The sequence below is a fragment of the Talpa europaea genome (assembly GCF_964194135.1).
Source record: "Talpa europaea genome assembly, chromosome: 7".
NCBI classification, from domain to species: Eukaryota; Metazoa; Chordata; class Mammalia; order Eulipotyphla; family Talpidae; genus Talpa; species Talpa europaea.
The window spans coordinates 127,823,668-127,840,626 of NC_140074.1; the positions used below are offsets into that span (position 1 = coordinate 127,823,668).

Below are 16,959 nucleotides of genomic sequence, written 5' to 3' on the forward strand. Positions count from 1 at the left end.
CCTCCCGCCCTCCCTCCCCGCTCGCGCCTGCGAGTCAGTTCGCTGGTTCCCTCCCTCCCGGGGCGCGCTCGGGCCGCCGCAGCGCTCCCCGCCCTCAGCCGCGGAGCCGGAGCCGCCCGCCGCCGGAGGAGGAGGAGGAGGCCCGAGCGCAGCGGCCCGCCAGCGGCGGCGGCGCCAAGATGGCGGACTTCCTGCCGTCGCGCTCCGTGCTGTCCGTGTGCTTCCCGGGCTGCGTGCTGACGAGCGGCGAGGCCGAGCAGCAGCGCAAGTCCAAGGAGATCGACAAGTGCCTGTCGCGGGAGAAGACCTACGTGAAGCGGCTCGTCAAGATCCTGCTGCTCGGCGCGGGCGAGAGCGGCAAGTCCACCTTCCTCAAGCAGATGCGGATCATCCACGGCGAGGACTTCGACCAGCGCGCGCGCGACGAGTTCCGCCTCATCATCTACAGCAACGTGATCAAAGGTGCCGCGGGGGCCCGGGCGCGGGGGGCCGGGGGGCCGGGGGGCCGGGGGGCCGGGGGGCCGGGGCCGGGGCGAGGCCCCGGGGCGGCGGCGGGAAGGGGGCGCGGCGACCCCGGCCCCGGCCCGGCGCGCGCGCCCCTGGGTGCTGAGGCGGGGGGCGCCCCGCTCCCCCCGGCGCCGGGGTGCGGGGCACGGGCGCTCCCCCCGCCCTCCGCCGCGGGGCTCGCCCCCTCCGGGGAGGGAAGGGCGGCCAGCCCGGCCTGGGGGTGCGCGGTGCCCTCCCGGCCCCGGCCCCGGCCCCTCCCGGCGCGGGCGACCCAGTCACATGGGGCCGGGTCGGCTCCCGGCTCCCGGCTGGCTCGGCCCCCCCTGAGCACGGGGGTTCGGGAGCCGTCCTCTGAGGAAACGTCTCCCCGAGGCACTTTTCAAGGGCGGAGGGGGACATGTGAAGGGCTCCTGAGCCCTCTTGGGCAGCGGTGCCAAGCTGAAGGGTGCCCGGTGCGCTGCGCTGGCGTCGGGGTGGACGAGACCCGCGCGCAGCCCGAAGCGGGGTTCGCCGGGTGTCGGGGTCGGGCAGGATGTTTGCCGCCTGGCCGCGCCGCGCTCCCGCGCTCCTGCCCTTCTGCCGCCGAGTGGCAGGGCTGGGGGGCGCTGCGACCCCTCGCTGCTGCGGTTCCCGGGACTTGGTGCGGTGAGAACAAGGAGCTTTGGCCCAAAATGTGATGCGGAACCTGAGCTGAGGCCGTGAGTCAGTGTTGACTCGGACCGTAGACTCCGTTTGGCCGTGTTTTGGGAGTTGAAGTTAAACTTTGCTCCCAAGTGAAAAATGCGCAAGGTTCATCGTTCTGGGCTTTCAGAGAGTCACAGAAGAGAGTTTGTCATTTGAGTGAGAATTAGCACACCCCCCCCCCCGCCCCGCCTTTTTAAGTATGGGACGTTTCCTGCATGACAGGCATTTTGGCAAAATTGGGGTGCAGTGCCAGTGCTTTAGGTGCACCAGGAGGCTCCGCTTCATCTGGGTGGTAATTATCTGTGAGTTTGTGCTGATTTCAGGTCTTTTCCAAATTTTTTTTTTTTTTTTCCCCAAACTGGCGTTTTGGTTTAGGAAGTTCTTTAGCGACTGCTTGTTGTCACAGTCCCCCAGCAGACGCAGACTGCCTCAGGGGGAATGAGGGGCCAGGAGCCCCAGGCCAGTGAGTTCACAGGTCTGCGCTGAAGCTGTGAAATGCAGTTGCATTTATTCAGTCTCAGTGCTGAATGGTCTTGTTCAAGGCTGCAGACGCCGCCTTGCCATCCTTCATTGAAAGTACCTTTGTGTCCCGATGCATCTGAGTTGAGGGCATTGTACCATGTCTGTGACAGTCACCGCGTTAACTGCTTATGAGCCAGGCGGACACTGGTTGTAAGTGCGGCCGACTTTGAGCGTTGACTGTGAGGCCAACTGAGTCACCGGCCATGTAGCTGTTTTGAGTTGGCATGATTAGAGAATTTACAGCTAAACAGTTTTTCCATTATCCAAACGGATGACTTCCTAACCTTGACGTGACTGTAAAGATGGACCAAATGTGAGAGTTTAGAGGTTGGGTTTGAAGTAATCTCTGGGAGTTGAAGTCTCTGTTTTTTAAATCTTTTTGCAGTCGGTCTTCCTTTAGGGAAACCTGAGGTCATCCTGTGATTTACACAGGTTTAAAGCGTGGTAGGGCAAAGTTTTTGAGTTTTGAATGTGTTCCTAAAAGACTTGCTGTTGGGTTCAGCGGGGTGCTGAGGAGCAAGCAGCGCGGAGCAGTGCTGTTTGATTCTTAGTGTCGCACAAATCTGTGTCTTTTTCAGAGACACATAAAACCTTGGTTGCAATCTTTTCTTTAGCGCCTGGACCTCAGGCTCTGCACCCTCATTTCATGTTCCTTGGCTGGTTTTGATTCTCTTGTGACTACCTTCAACCTCAAGTTATTTTCTAAATTAGAACGTACTAAAACCCTTCAGAGAGAGCAATTGCATTAATAACATTTGCTTTTCAAGACTGAACTTAAAGCTGTGAACAACTGTTAGTTGTTTTAAGCTCTGCAAAGTGAGGAGTGTTTGTTGTGATGTTGGACTCCATTTGAAGGCGGTGGGCCTGGAATATTTAAGAAGTTTGAGGAATTAATATTAGAATTGAATTTATGAGACTACCTGATGACGCCTGTTGTGCTTTTTTTCCCTCTTTAAACAAAGGTATGAGAGTGCTCGTAGATGCCCGAGAGAAGCTTCACATTCCTTGGGGAGACAACTCAAACCAGCTCAATGGAGACAAGTTGATGGCATTTGACACCCGGGCCCCCATGGCGGCCAAGGGGATGGTCGAAGCTCAAGTTTTCTCACAATATCTTCCTGCTATACGAGCGCTATGGGCAGACAGCGGCATCCAGAATGCCTATGACCGGCGTCGAGAATTTCAACTGGTAAGGGATTTGTTCTTTTCAAATGTGATTTTGTTTTTGTGACATGTATTAATATCTAGTGCCGGTACACTTTCTTCACTCACTTCCACAAAACAGTGTCTCTATTCAGAATTTTAGCTTTCAAGAATTGAAGTACTATACAGATGAACTTTAGTGGACTTTATTATAGGCAAGATAAAAATAACATAGGCCTCACGGATGCAATGAAGCTGTTAGTTTTAATTGGTCATTTTTCTTTTTGAAAGTAGGGTCGTATGATTTCCTTAGGTACTTTCTTCTAATTTTGTTTCCTTTTTGAAAACAAATTCCTTCCCATTACAGCAACAATATTCATCTTTTGAAAAACTTGACCTTTTACTCTTAGAATAAGAGTTTGGTAACTGAACCTAGTTGTTCAGAGGTGCAATGTAGCCTTTAGAGGTACTCGTGTTAAGATCCAGATTATTTTACTGTATGTCAAGACATTAACATCTTTAGTGACGTTGAAGTCATTGTACACTTTGTCTCTCTGCGTTTTGTGTGTGTTTTTTTAAAGGCTCCTAAGCATGTTTTACAAAATGTTCCTTCTTAAGAAACAAAATATTCTCGCCTATGTTTTGTACTTGCTTTCACATGGGAAGCACCTAGAATTTATATTTATTTTATATACTTCGACTTAAATAAAACTGTGTGGCTGTTACACAGCATTGAGGAGAGGGTGGGAAAGAAAGGATCCCATCTAGGTGACAGATAACAAAATAATTGGATTAGATTTTTGATCAAGTGTTTTATAATTTAATGGTGAATGCTCTGATTGTATGCTGGGTTTCATTTGCCAAAGCCCAGGCAAGTCCCAGGAATGACAGCGATCTAGACTGTCTGCACAGCGGAGATCCCAAATGTTGTGCTACGATATCAAAATGAAGTGACAGTTAAGACTGCTTTTTGTTTAATGATGTCACCGGCATTTATGGGTGTGGCTACAAAATGCTGTGCGGCCAGCTGTCCTTGCTATTACAGTGTGTTCTCAGAAGCAGTCTTGGCTATTAAAGTTCCAGAAAAGTGATCATGACAGCTTTCATAAAACTGAGACTTGCATCTTCACTTTCCCTGAATTATGACACTGTGTGTCTCACACCGCCCAGCGCCTGACCACGTGCTCCCTGACTTACGTCTCCTTTCCTGCGTGCCTTCTTGAGTAATGACAGCAGCGCCTGCCTCACCTCATTGCTGAGCTGGAGTAGTTGACAGCATTATGCTGAAAATTACTAATTTAACTTGGCCAGTGACCGCTGTCCACTTCTTAGATTTATGGTTCATTGTCCTCTAGTCGGTATTTGGTATTTTATGTTCAGCAGCCTTGCTTGTGTAATTTCCTCCACTCACCCCTTCTCATTTCCCTTCATCCTCCCTCCTGGTTTTAAGTGCTGCTTATTCATCTGAATTTGTATTCTCAGTAAACCAGACGTTCAGTGTACGTTGTCTCGGGCTCTTCTCATTCATTCTTCCAGATCAGGGGAGAAACATCGATGTGTCAGAGCGTCCGCACGTGCTGATGGCGTAAATAAACAAATGACAACAGGCTAGTGTCTCTGTGGGAGCGTGTTGTAATGGAAGTTGGGCTTCACTGACAGGACTTGAATTCACATGTTCCCATCTTGTGGTCTCTGTTGACACGGTCGGGGCATCCCTGTTGAGAAAGCACTCCTGCGTGTTCTCACTCCTAGCAGGCAGGGATGCGCTTCCCCTGTGATGTCCTCAGCATTAATGGTCCCTGGCACATGTTGTCTGTACTAGTTATTATGTGGAATTAATGGCTCTGATACTGTGGATGCTGGGTGGTGCTTGCCATAGTTGTTGGACACTAAGAAGGCATTTGGCTTATTTAAAATTTCCCTCAGGTCTTCGCTTCTTGTCTTGTGTGCACACCGCAAACGCCCAGGTGCTAGCTTTTCTACCCCTGTACAGTCCCTTTCCCTTCACCCATTCCTCCTTTCTCCTTTCCACTGTGTCCTGCTGCCTCTTGCTTGTGCTCCCAGGTGGGCATGTTCAACTACAGCATGGGTTTGCTCAGAAAGCTTTGGTCATTCTTTTTGCCTCCAGAATAGAGCTGGACCTCGGCGTGTGTGCGAATTCAGACTCTGGCCAGTTCGCCTCTGATTCCAGCAATATACAGTTGGTCCTTGAACAGTTTGGGGCCTGAGGGCACTAACCCCCGTGCAGTTGAAAATCTTAGTATAGCTTGATTCCCCAAAAACCTAACTACTGATAGCCTGATGTTGACCGGGAGGCTTTACCCATCGCGTTAGTGATTGGTTAACACGTATTTTTGTATCTGCTATTCATTAAATAGACATGGACGTTCATAAAGTCTTTACCTTGTCTTCTTCACTCTTTGTGGGCCAAGGTGGAAGAGAAAGAGGAGGGGTTGGTCTTGCTGTCTTAGGAATGGCAGAGGTGGAAGGGAGACAGGAGAGGCAGGCGCCCTGAATGTAACTTACTTATTACTTATGTAATAAATTTTATCTGAAGTTCTTGCTTTTTTGTTTCTCTGCAAATGTTTCTTCTATATGGTATCAATCCTCCTCCTGGCGTTTGCTTTTGTTTTCGTTTTCAGCCTCCATATTGTAGAAATAAAAGCAGTCTTGCGTAATCAGGGCCCTTCTGCCAGATTGTCTAGTGTCACTGGGTTTCTGGCACAACTTTTCTAATATGGCTTCTTCTCTGCCTTCTCCGTTTGGCTCTGGTGCACAGGCTCTCATGACCATTAAGTGTTTTAAATCCTCTGATTTGGCGTCTACCTGCTTAGAAGTGGACCTCACAGTTCACGCCTGTGGTGTGCAACTGTACTTCATTAGACCACTGCGCGGACAGCGCCTGTGGCGCCTCTTAATCCCGAGTCCCCTGAGTGTCTGCCCCTGGCCCTGTCTTCGGATGGATCCTGCTGTTATTTCATCTACCCCTTAGATCTCACCTTTCACTTGGTACAGTGGTGACCAATTTTTTTTTTAAACAAATTTTTTTAAAGATTTATTTATTTATTTATACAAGCACTGGGTACAGTCAGAAGCGCTGGAGGGTGAGAGAATTCACCAGAGCCAGAGCAGAGAGCAGAACAGGCAGACTGTCGAGGTACACTGCTGAGGGGAGCGGCGGGCAGCAGGAGAGGTCTGCGCGCCATGTGGGACCCTCATCCAGTGGCCGGGGTCCAACCAGCGCTGCCGGGGCTGCGGGGCTGCAGGCAGCTTCGCAACCCAGCGCTCAACCACTGCGCCACCGGGGAGGCCCCAGTGGTGACCAATTTTAATGCAACTAAATGTGATCCGACAACCCCTTGGTCAGATGCCTATGAAATACTTGTTTAATACAAAACAAAATACAGATTCCTAGACTTTATCACAGGAGCATTTCTGATTTAGAAATCTGAGGTGGGGCCCAGTGTTCTGTATTTCCAGCAGACAGCCATGGGTGATTTGCAGGCATTTTGCTCTGTGCCAAGTGAGGAGGACCAGGCTTCAGTGCCACAGCTTCCCCAGAGCTCCTCCCTGGCTCCCCCTCCCCAGCTGGGATGTGCCTGTGCCCCAAGTCCTCACTGCTGCTTTCTAACCCACTGTCCTTGCCTGTGTTGCACCAATTTGCCTTTGTTTGGTTCTCTCACCAGCATAGGACCTGGCACTTTCTTTTAGTTCCTTGTTTTTTAGACATTCTGAACTATAAGGTTCTTTTTGGGGAAAAAAAAGTCTCATATTAAGTTCCTTCTGGGAAATATGAGTTATTTCTGTACGCTAGTTTGTTACTTTTCTGGGAGAGGGGAACTCATATTACAGAACCATAATTTTTCTTTTTTGTTATGTTTAACAATCCAGCCAATTCTATAGCTTCCCTACTTTATGTAAGGGGCAGAATCTCCCGTGTCATAAAATACTCACTCCCCCAGCCCATTCCATTTGAATGCACTCCACTCCCTCCTTTAAAACACACAGAGCTGCCGTAACTTCTATTTCTAATGAATATTTCTGAATCTTGGCTGGAAAAAGTAAACATCAGGGTAATGGGAGGAGTTGATAGATAAAATAACTAAAATTAGCTCTGTTTCAGCCAAAAATTATTAATGTGATTTGAAATGCAAAAAATTGGGGAGGTAGTTTTTAAACTAATAATGGCTTTTTGGGCTTAAGATGAATGACTGGACTCTGGATAGTGGGTTTTTAGTAGGCCATTCTTTTGTTAGTAAACTTTGGGTAATAAACATCACTGTTTTCTTTCCCGAGTTCCCAAAGGCAAACATTTCCTTTTCTGGTTGGTTTCATTATGGCTAAGCTAGGTAATTCACTGTGGCAGAAGAAAAATTTCATGTAGATAGAGGCTTAAGGTACCTCTGCAGTTGTTACAAATGAACACCTGGGGTGATAGCCCTAAGAAGCTAGGGCTCTTAGTAGTGCATTAAGTGTAGTGCTCTCCCTGGCTGCCTGGTCTGCAGTCTGCCTCTGCAAGAGACTGTCTTCATAAAAACTTCTTATGGGACTATAGTTAGTGGATTTGGTAACTTAGAAGACAATGGGAGTCAGTCACTTATTCAGAAGTTTGAGCGAAATTTATAGGACGGGTTGTAGAGGATGGGTACATTTGTGCACTGGGAGGAACACTCCGGAGCTTCCTAGTTTCTCTACACTCTTTAACATTGTCAGCATTATTAACATAACTTCCTGTAATGATGGCCTTTCTTTGCAATTCCTGAAACCAAAACTATTTTCTTGGTTATCTTAGTACCTTTAGTTAGACTCAGACTTAAATTTTCTCACTCAAGTACTACAGTTTGTGCCTGATGATAGTTACACTTCTCCAAACTGATGAGGTAGTTTATTCATTGAGACAGAACTTTCCCTAGTCTGTGTAACAAAGTAACTATTTTGCTTCTTGCATTGACCTGTGAAAGAACTGACTACTAAGTAAAACAGAACTTCAGTTTGTACTAGACTGTTTCTTTATTTGCTTTGCAGTATGAATGTGAAATACTGTCGAGTTAGAGGCATTTGTTTATTCTTCAACACTAATTTGGATTTGCTTTAACAAGTAAATCCATTAGTACTTTCAGTTATAAACTATTATGTTTCTGTTAGGGAAGCATTTGGTCCATTTTCTCTATCAATAGATAAAAAATTTTGACTTCAGGTTGCTGAAAACCTGTTGTCCCCTGATGCTAGGATTTGGGTAAAAATCTGTGATGTAATTACCATTAGAGATTGTAGTGATTTTAAATGTTAGGTCTCTATAGATAGAATTTCCTTTAGGTGAATTTGACCAGCTGTCAAAGTGGTACGTTATTCAAACCTTGGAAACCCAAAACTGCGGCACGGTTTACATTAAAAACAAAGAGGATGTTTGGCTTTTGCTTATAATTTTAATAGAATTTTGTGAGATTGTGTGTACATACACACTTTGTGAGATACAGTAGTGTTTCTGTGTCTTGTACTGTGTTAATGTGTTCAAGTTTATGTTCTCTTTAAAATCATTTTTGGTAGAAATGTGAATAGCCTGGGGATGCCTGGGCTCTAGGTACTGAGTGGGGATTGTGGAATACCATGCCGCTTTCCATCCTGGCTTTTATTGCTGAATAAGGCTAGTGGTATAGTGATTTATTCTGCTCTGAAAGTGTTTATTAAGCAACTAAGTGGTAGGGTAACGAAAGGGTTTTGTTACGAAAACTAAACTTTAGTTTCAGAACTCTTTATAGAGTATTGACCTAACCCAGGAGAAAGGGTTGTGAGCTCACTTTTGAGAAAAGCATAATAGCCACTGGACATCTGGGGCTGAATATACCCTGTTCATTTTTCTCATATAGGCAGCAGCCCAACCAAGTTGGGGTATCTAGTCATACTAGCCCAAAACAGGCACCAATTTCTTTCTCCAGAAATTATTATAATTCAGGTGTTGATAACTGCATCACTTTTAATACCTTATGTTTTACAGAAATTGCTTGGTGCTTTTCAAAGTTTCCTGTACATGTATTATCATGTAATCCTTTAAAAAAAAATAAACAGAAATAGGATGCATGCTATTACCCCTACTTCACAGGTTTAAAAAATGAGATGCAGAGTTCTTTGATGCTTTGGATCACAGAGCTAGTAAATGAGAGTGTAGATCCCAGAGTCCTGAGCTGCCGACTCAGTCCACAGTGCTGGCCGCCCCGTGTTTGGCAAGCGCTCCGGCTTTAGGTGCACGGCACATGCCTTCCTTCATTCCCAGCCTCTTCGGACCCGCAGCCACACCAATTATAAATACTTTTCTATTAAGTTCTAGCATGTTATGGGTACGGTTTTATTAAGAACACACAGCATTACACTAATATTCACATAGCTTTTGTATTTTGAACTGCCTTGATATCCTTGTGCCATTTCTTGTTCACTTTATTACCTTATGTTTACGAGAGGGAGGACAATGGGGGACTAATAATAGAGCATTGGCATGAAGCTTCGGTGGAGGCTGAGGAAGCTTGTGCACATATTGAGTGGCAATAAATATGCCCCCAAAGTTATGTAGATGTGTACATGACTGACACATTGTATCATAGTTGTGTTATAAATCATCTTAAAGGACATTTAATGGTAAATTTGCTTAGAGTGGGACAGTTCGTCCTTTTTTTTAAAGATTTATTTATTTATTTATACAAGCACTGGGTACAGTCAGAAGTGCGGGAGGGTGAGAGAATTCACCAGAGCCAGAGCAGGGAACAGAGCAGGCAGAAGGACCGAAGCACACTGCTGAGGGGAGCAACTGGTGGCAGGTCTGCGCGCCATGCGGGACCCTCCTCCTGTGGCCAGGGAGCAGCCGGGGATCGAACTGGTGCTGCAGAGGCTGCGGGCAGCTTTGCAACCCAGCGCTCAACCGCTGGGCCACCGGGGAGGCCCGGGACAGTTCGTCCTTTATCCCTCACCAGGATAAAGGCTGTTTAAATCTTTACCTCCTTGAAAACTTATTGTTCCAGTGAGCCCCAGCTGGGGTTCTGGCAGTGAACGGGGTTCGAATGTACCCGGAAGCCTAGGAGTTTAATGGCGACCAGCTATCTGACAGGCAGCCATACGTTTTTCTGGGAAAATGTCTTTTTTATTTTGGCACATATCTGGCATATTATTGTTGAATTTGCTCTTGGTTTGGAGAAAAGAGGTACCAGAGCGTTTTGTTCTGTTACTTGTATGAATTCCTTTGCAGTGTTTCTCATGTCGCTGTCACAGTTTTCATAATGCTCATGAACGTTCCAGATTGCAGTAGATTGCAAGTTCTTGTTCCAGTTAGAAACTACCTTTTTTTAAAAATGTGTATTTCTGGAAATTAGCAGTGATTTTTATTTCCTAGCTTGAAGTACTTAATTTTTTCCCTAGCTAGGTGGTAGAATTCATTTTTGTCTATAATATGAGCATATTTTTGGTATACAAGATCCCTTTCTTTAAGAGTGTGTTTTATCCATGTTTGAGAGCAGTGTTAGAATGGACAGATAAGAATCAAGGAAACAGTTTTGTTTTGAGAACTGGACTTCCATGGTCTTGGCTGAAGTAACAAATCTGTTGCAGTGATAGTTGTTTATATTAATCTCAAATTTAATCTTTTTTTGTCAAAATGAATAAAAAAGAGATTTAAATCAGAGCATTGGATGAACCTTTTCATCCCCAACTAATCTTCAATCAATGGAGAATACATTAGTAGAATTATTCTTTGTTGATTTATTGGGGATCTTTTGTTTGTTTTTAAGTCATGAGAGCAGTTTACTTGCTATGTGGACCTTGACTTTGTATCTTCCAACCAATTAAATAGCCATCTTTAAATTTAGTCTTGTATTTTACATATTGTAAAGCATTTTTACAAATGGTTTTAATGTGATGACTTTAAAATTTGATGTGGTTTTCTGATATGCTGTGAGATAAAGTAGTACTAGACAGCCAGAACTCATGTCCTGGCTTTGCTGCTTACCGTGTAAGCTCGAGGCAGTCCCTCAGCCTCTCTGAATTTCTATTTCTGCAACTGTAAAAATGAGGATGATCCAAAGACATCTTCGTTGTAATAGGGATAATCCATGTAAAACCTTTTGCACAGTGCTTGATGGATATTAACCATATTATTATTAATCATAATACTAGTGCCCATTAATACTTCTAATATACTATATACACATGAACCATAAATAACTTGAAGAAAATAAAGCACTTTGATTCACTCCGTGACTTGACTAAAATTCTGAATTCTAAATAATGCCCAGAATGATTCACATTCTTGTTAGACCAGTGTTCTCTCTAATAAAGGAGCACCTCAGAGAGAGGTTTATCTATGCTGGTTCTTGTTCCCTTCTGATATCACTTTGCCTGATTTTCAGATTGAAAATTTGTGATGTGGTTCTTCATTTATTCACAGACTCTTTATAACATTTTGTGGAGGTGGGGATAATTTCTGAACTTTTAACATTAGAAACAAAAGCAGAAACAATATCTAGCCTAGTTAGCTCTGTACTTATTTTTATATTGACTTGTTTTTTTTCCTTACATGAGATATACATGCACTCAGTTTAAATGCTTTTACCTTTATTTTGCCTCTATTATTGATTAAATTTTCTGTCTCCATAAACAACATAAAACTTTTTAATCTTTATTTTAAAAAATGGATTAATCTGTCTTCCTGATAGCCATAAAGATAACATTTCTGAAAGCCCTTTGCCTAGATATTCATTTGAAACCAGCAACATTTTGTAAATAATGGGTCTGTAGCTTTATAGCTGGTCCCAGTTTATGTTTGTAAAGCAGTTTAAAACACATGTGTAGCTAGGGAGTCAAACGTAGTTGTGAAAATAAATGTGCTTTGACATGATACAGCATTGTAAGATTGCAGTGCAACTAGCCACGACTGCTCATTTCCCTTTTTACTGTGAGGTTTGTAGCTAGAATTAATTGTTTGGAGAGAGTGACTGAGCACTGCACAAGTGTCGGCCACTGCTTACCTTCCTGTTGGAGGGAGATCATCTTGGGCCCAGGTGCTAGTGCTCTGGCCCTCCACGGACGTGCTGCTTCCCTTTTCTCTTGCTCTCTGGTGACACCCGCCACACACACACACACACTCCCTTCACCTCTTTCCCTTTCTGCGTTTGCTGTGCCCAGTGGCACAGGCCTTCTGCACACACAGGTTCACGTGAGTATTTGGGCTTCTTTCCCAAGATAATAAAATCCTTAACATTCACAAAATACAGAGTGATTTTTAAAGATTTCATATACTTTTTGTGAATTGTTAGTACTTTTGATCAATTTTATGAAAACCAGCTGAAAACATTAACAGAATGACTGTTTTTTTCTCATGGAGCAAAATAAACAAATTTCAGATTTGGTCCCCTAAAGAAGAAACTGTTTTACTGATTTTGGCATTTGAGAGCAGTGTTAGCCCATGGCAGAGACTCTTCTTTTACTCCCCCTATCTCCACCAAAAAGCATCATGGCATCTTTGGGTTCCTTGAGCCTGGAAAGTTCCTTAGCCCATTAATAGGGCATTTCTCTTCCCTTTTAACGCTTCTGAAAAGGTAAAAGTAAAAGAGCTGAAATGATGAATAGCTGGAGTGAGAGACTTTCACGTTCCTTTCCAGTGTCGCGGTTACTGTTTTCCTAGTCTGTGGGTAGTCTGTTTTAAAATTATTTCTCTGTTAAATAGGACCTACTACCCCGATAGAAGTTGCATAGAGAATCTGTCATATCACCATGTGATTTTCCTTTAGGCCTCATGATAAGAAATACGGTTGTATTCATTTACCAGTAAGAAAAAAACTTGCGGCAGCTACTAGCAGTGAGCAGCTGCTCTCGGCCTTCAGAGTTGTTAGAGAGCTGTTCAGAAGTCACTGCCTGCCAGCTCTGCTGCAAGAGGCCTCACAGATAGATGTATGTGATTATACTTTAGACAGCTACATTGCTATCAAGTATCACGTGGTCGCAATTCGTTTTTGTTGCTTTTGAGAAACCTAATAATTGAACGCTATATATTCACAAAACCGCAAACACTATATTAGTTGAAATATTTTAAAAAAGGATGTGATTTAGCCTATTGAGTTAAAATATTACGGTACAAATACATTTGTTATTTTTTAGCTGTTACTAACTTGCTACTTTTGCAGTAAAACTATCTTTATGAGCTACAGCTTCAGTGGTGATGGGGACTCTGAATTGCTGATATAGATAGCCCCCATACACGTGGACTGCAGACTTGGGAAAGGAGAATTATGCTTAATTTTTTTCTTGACTTTCTAAATTCTGTTATCAAATGTTGCAACGAGTTTAAAAAGCTGGTGTTAGAGTTTAGTAAGAAGCCAAGATTCCTGCCTGTGTTTTGCATATTTGGCCTTACTGTCTTTCTTTTGAAAAAGAAGGCTCTTTATTTGAAATTAAAGTTCAGGGCCTCCCCGGTGGCGCAGCGGTTGAGCGCTGGGTTGCGAAGCTGCCCGCGGCCTCTGCAGCGCTGGTTCGATTCCCGGCTGCTCCCCGGCCACCAGAGGAGGGTCCCACATGGTGCGCAGACCTCTCCTGCCGCCCACTGCTCCCCTCAGCAGTGTGCTTCGGTCCTTCTGCCTGCTCTGCTCCCCACTCTGGCTCTGGTGAATTCTCTCACCCTCCCGCGCTTCTGACTATACCCAGTGCTTGTATAAATAAATAAATAAATCTTTAAAAAAAATTAAAGTTCATTTTGTAGAAATGGATTCTTTATTATATAGAACTATATATATGACTATCTGACCTTTTTATATCTAATTTTATACTACATTCAAGTATTAAGGTATAGGGCATTGCTTTGAGTGTCTTTTTATTTATTTATTTATTTTTAAAGTTTGAAAGTCACCCTTTTTTTTTAACATTTATTCATTTATTTATTTATACAAGCACTGGGTATACAGTCAGAAGTGTGGGAGGGTGAGAGAATTCATTGGAGCCAGACGGGGAACAGAACAGGCAGACTGACTAAATACACTGCTGAGGGGAGCAGCGGGCGCGGCAGGAGAGGTCTGTTGCGCCATGTGGGATCCTCACCCATGGCCGGGGATTGAACCGGCGCTGCAGAGGCTGCAGGCAGCTTCGCAGCCCAGTGCTCAGCCACTGCGCCACCAGGGGAGGCCCTGAGTATCTTTTTATTATGATAATATGGATTCATTTTCTCTTCCTATGTGAAAAATGATGAGCAAATATAATAGGTATTGAGGGCAAGAAGCCTTGGGTAGCAAATTCAAGACTTCTTGTTTAGTAAGTCTGCTAACAGTTCATGGCAGCTCTCAGCAGCCATCTAATAACACATTATTGAACACCTGTTAGTAAGCCGGGCCTTTTTTGCAGAGCATTGGCCAGCGAACTAAGTGAAAGTAATCACTGTTTCCAGTGATCGTCTCTGCTAGTTGGAAGAACTTACGTTAGAGTCTTCCTACGTAGGCCAACAAGTAAACAACCACACGTGTGGTAAATGCTTTGAAGGAAAAGTAAAGGAAGCAATGAAAGAACAGGAGGATCTGAGGAAGTAGGGTTTTACATGAAGGTTAAGACGCATTCATTCGGCAGTGCCAGCCTGGTGAAGGCAAGGGAAGGGGTGCAGTTAGGAGGGGCACCATATGTGCAGGACCTGGCGTGGGAAAGACTTGCTGGGGGGTGGAAATTAGAGGGAATGAGGAGAACAGTCAGAAGGTGGCTCCAGAGCTCTTGTTCTGTCGGTTGCTCCACAGTTGAGAGACTGTTGTAAAATATGAAAAAAAACAAACAGTGGACTTAAGATATTCATTATAGGGGAAATCACTGGGGTCCTGATCCTGATATGAGATGAGGGAGAGAGGCGTGTGTGAAGAGTGACTTGTGTTTCTGCCTTTAGTAACCATGTGGGGAGGTGCTTTTTGCTGAAATGAAAAGATTGAGAATGATATTTGAGGGGGAAGGTGAAGATTGTAGATGGGCTCACTAGGGGCGACACCTGTGAGACGTACAGGGAGACTTGAGCAGACAGGTATGTGAGTCTGGAATTCAGAACAGAGTTCTAGGCTAGAGGTAGAAGTATGGGAGTTGTTTGTACTCAGGTAAGATTTAAAGTGTGCAGAGTGCCTACAATTACTCAGGAAAAAGATGTAAAGAGAGATTAGGGTTCAGGATAGAATCTTGAAAAACCTTTTGAGAATGTTTAGAGGAGGGCATGCTACCAGAAATGCCAGAGAGGAAGGACAGATTTAGGAAAACGTCATGCAGTGGAAACCAGGGAAGTGTCCAAGGAGAAAACAGTGGCCATTGGTGCCACGTGTCCCTGACAGTGCCTATAAAGTGAAGACTGACATGTCCAAGAGTTTGGCACCAGGAAAGTTACAGCTGAGGGTGGCAGGTGACGTAGTGAGAGCTAAGCCAGGCTGGAAGCTTCAAGAGGGAAGAGAGGTGAGGAAGTGGGAAAGATTCACTTGAAATCAGGCTTACTGTTCTCACTTCCTTTTGCGGTGCTTTAAACCACCTGGCTTAGTAGGTTGGGTTTTTTTCAGGCCTTTTTAAAGTTCAAGAGGACATTACATTTATGTTTGCCAATTTCTTTAACTCTCACTCTCAAAAGAGTTAATGTCAGTTAATAATGGGATTTTTTTTTTTTTTTAAGATTTATTTTTTTATACAAGCACTGGATACAGTTGGAAGTGCGGGAGGGTGAGAGAATTCACCAAAGCCAGAGTGGGAACAGAACAGGCAGACTGACAAAATACACTGCTGAGGGGAGCAGCAGGCGCGGCAGGAGAGGTCTACATGCCATGTGGGACCCTTGCCAGTGGCCAGGGATCGAACCTGCACTGCAGAGGCTGTGGGCAGCTTTGCAGCCCAGCGCTCAACCACTGAGCCACCAGGGGAGGCCCCAGTTAATAATGTTTTATCTTCATCTTTGAGCTTAGGTAGACACAGTTAGTTTGTTACTTTGTACTTAATTATTTCACTCACTACCCTTTCCTATTTTAGTGAGGGCAGTAATTTGATCAGACATTACACTCACTCATTCGTTTCGTCGCTCCTTCTGCAATCATGTTCTGAGTACCTGCCCACAGCAGGTTTTGGACCCAGGGGACTCAATCTGCTTGTCTGGCTGCCTCTATGGGGAACTGATAAGTCAGCCAACCAGCAGCGATTGCAAATGATAATGGCAAATGCTGCAGCATGCTGTATTTGTTGCCAGGAGTATGCAAAATCCCTAAGTTCTCACTAACCCAGAAGAGACCCAGGGGAGCATATAGTCCACCTCCCTCCATTCTGTACATAAGGCACAGGCCCATGGAGGTTAAGGTCGCAGCTAGTTTTGGTGATAGAGCTAAGGCTGGAGAACTGCAAAGCCCACATCTGATACTCACTGCATGCTTTTCTACATAACACGATTAATTGAGCAGTGAATTGGAAACAGAAACTAATAATGCCAGTATAAATTTTCAGCTGATCTCCTTCATTCATCAGTATTTGAAGACATTTGCCGATTGCCTTGCTTTGCTGTCTGACATGATTGGCAGATGGGGAGTAGAGGGGAATTAACACTCTTGTGGGTGGAACTTCCCTGCTAGCCAGAGATTTGGGATGATGGATTAAACCATAAACTGGGAGTAAAGTGATCTGGTTTTCCTCTTACCCACTGTGTGACCTCAGGCATAGCATTACCTTATTAATGCTGATTGTTAGTAGTAATTAATGTTGATCATTATGTAATATTTGAATTGGAGGATTTCATGCTACACTGTAGCACATTATCATAGAACAGAACTTTCCATCTTGTGTGCATTCGCAAGGACTTCTGGGTATTATGAGTGCTCTTATAGGCCCCTTTATTTAGATAGCAGGGGAATTGAAACTGTATTTGGGAAGTGTGTTCTGTGTTGGAAAACTGCATGTTCTTTTTTTTCTTTTTAACAATTGAGATCATTTCTTTTAGAGAATTTAAAAAATTAACTAAAATGCTGGTACTGGCATCGTTAGATATTTATTAATATGCTGTCGGGATTATGCAATATATGATTGACTCTTTGAAAATGTACTTTAATTTTGAGGAAATTTTCAAGGCTCAAAACTGTAAGCTTT

The 16,959-nt window shown here is 44.4% G+C and overlaps 1 protein-coding gene across 1 annotated transcript in view; it reads left to right on the forward strand.

The window, feature by feature from the left end:
- Window positions 1–179: 179 nt before the first annotated feature.
- Window positions 180–16,959, forward strand: part of GNA13 (G protein subunit alpha 13) — a gene marked incomplete at its 5' end in the record, with an annotated part of 34,754 nt that continues 17,974 nt past the window's right edge. The window contains 2 exons of the mRNA XM_084237597.1: window positions 180–462; window positions 2,676–2,902. Of these exons, the coding sequence (XP_084093723.1) occupies window positions 180–462; window positions 2,676–2,902 (510 nt within the window). The remainder of the gene's footprint in view (window positions 463–2,675; window positions 2,903–16,959) is intronic.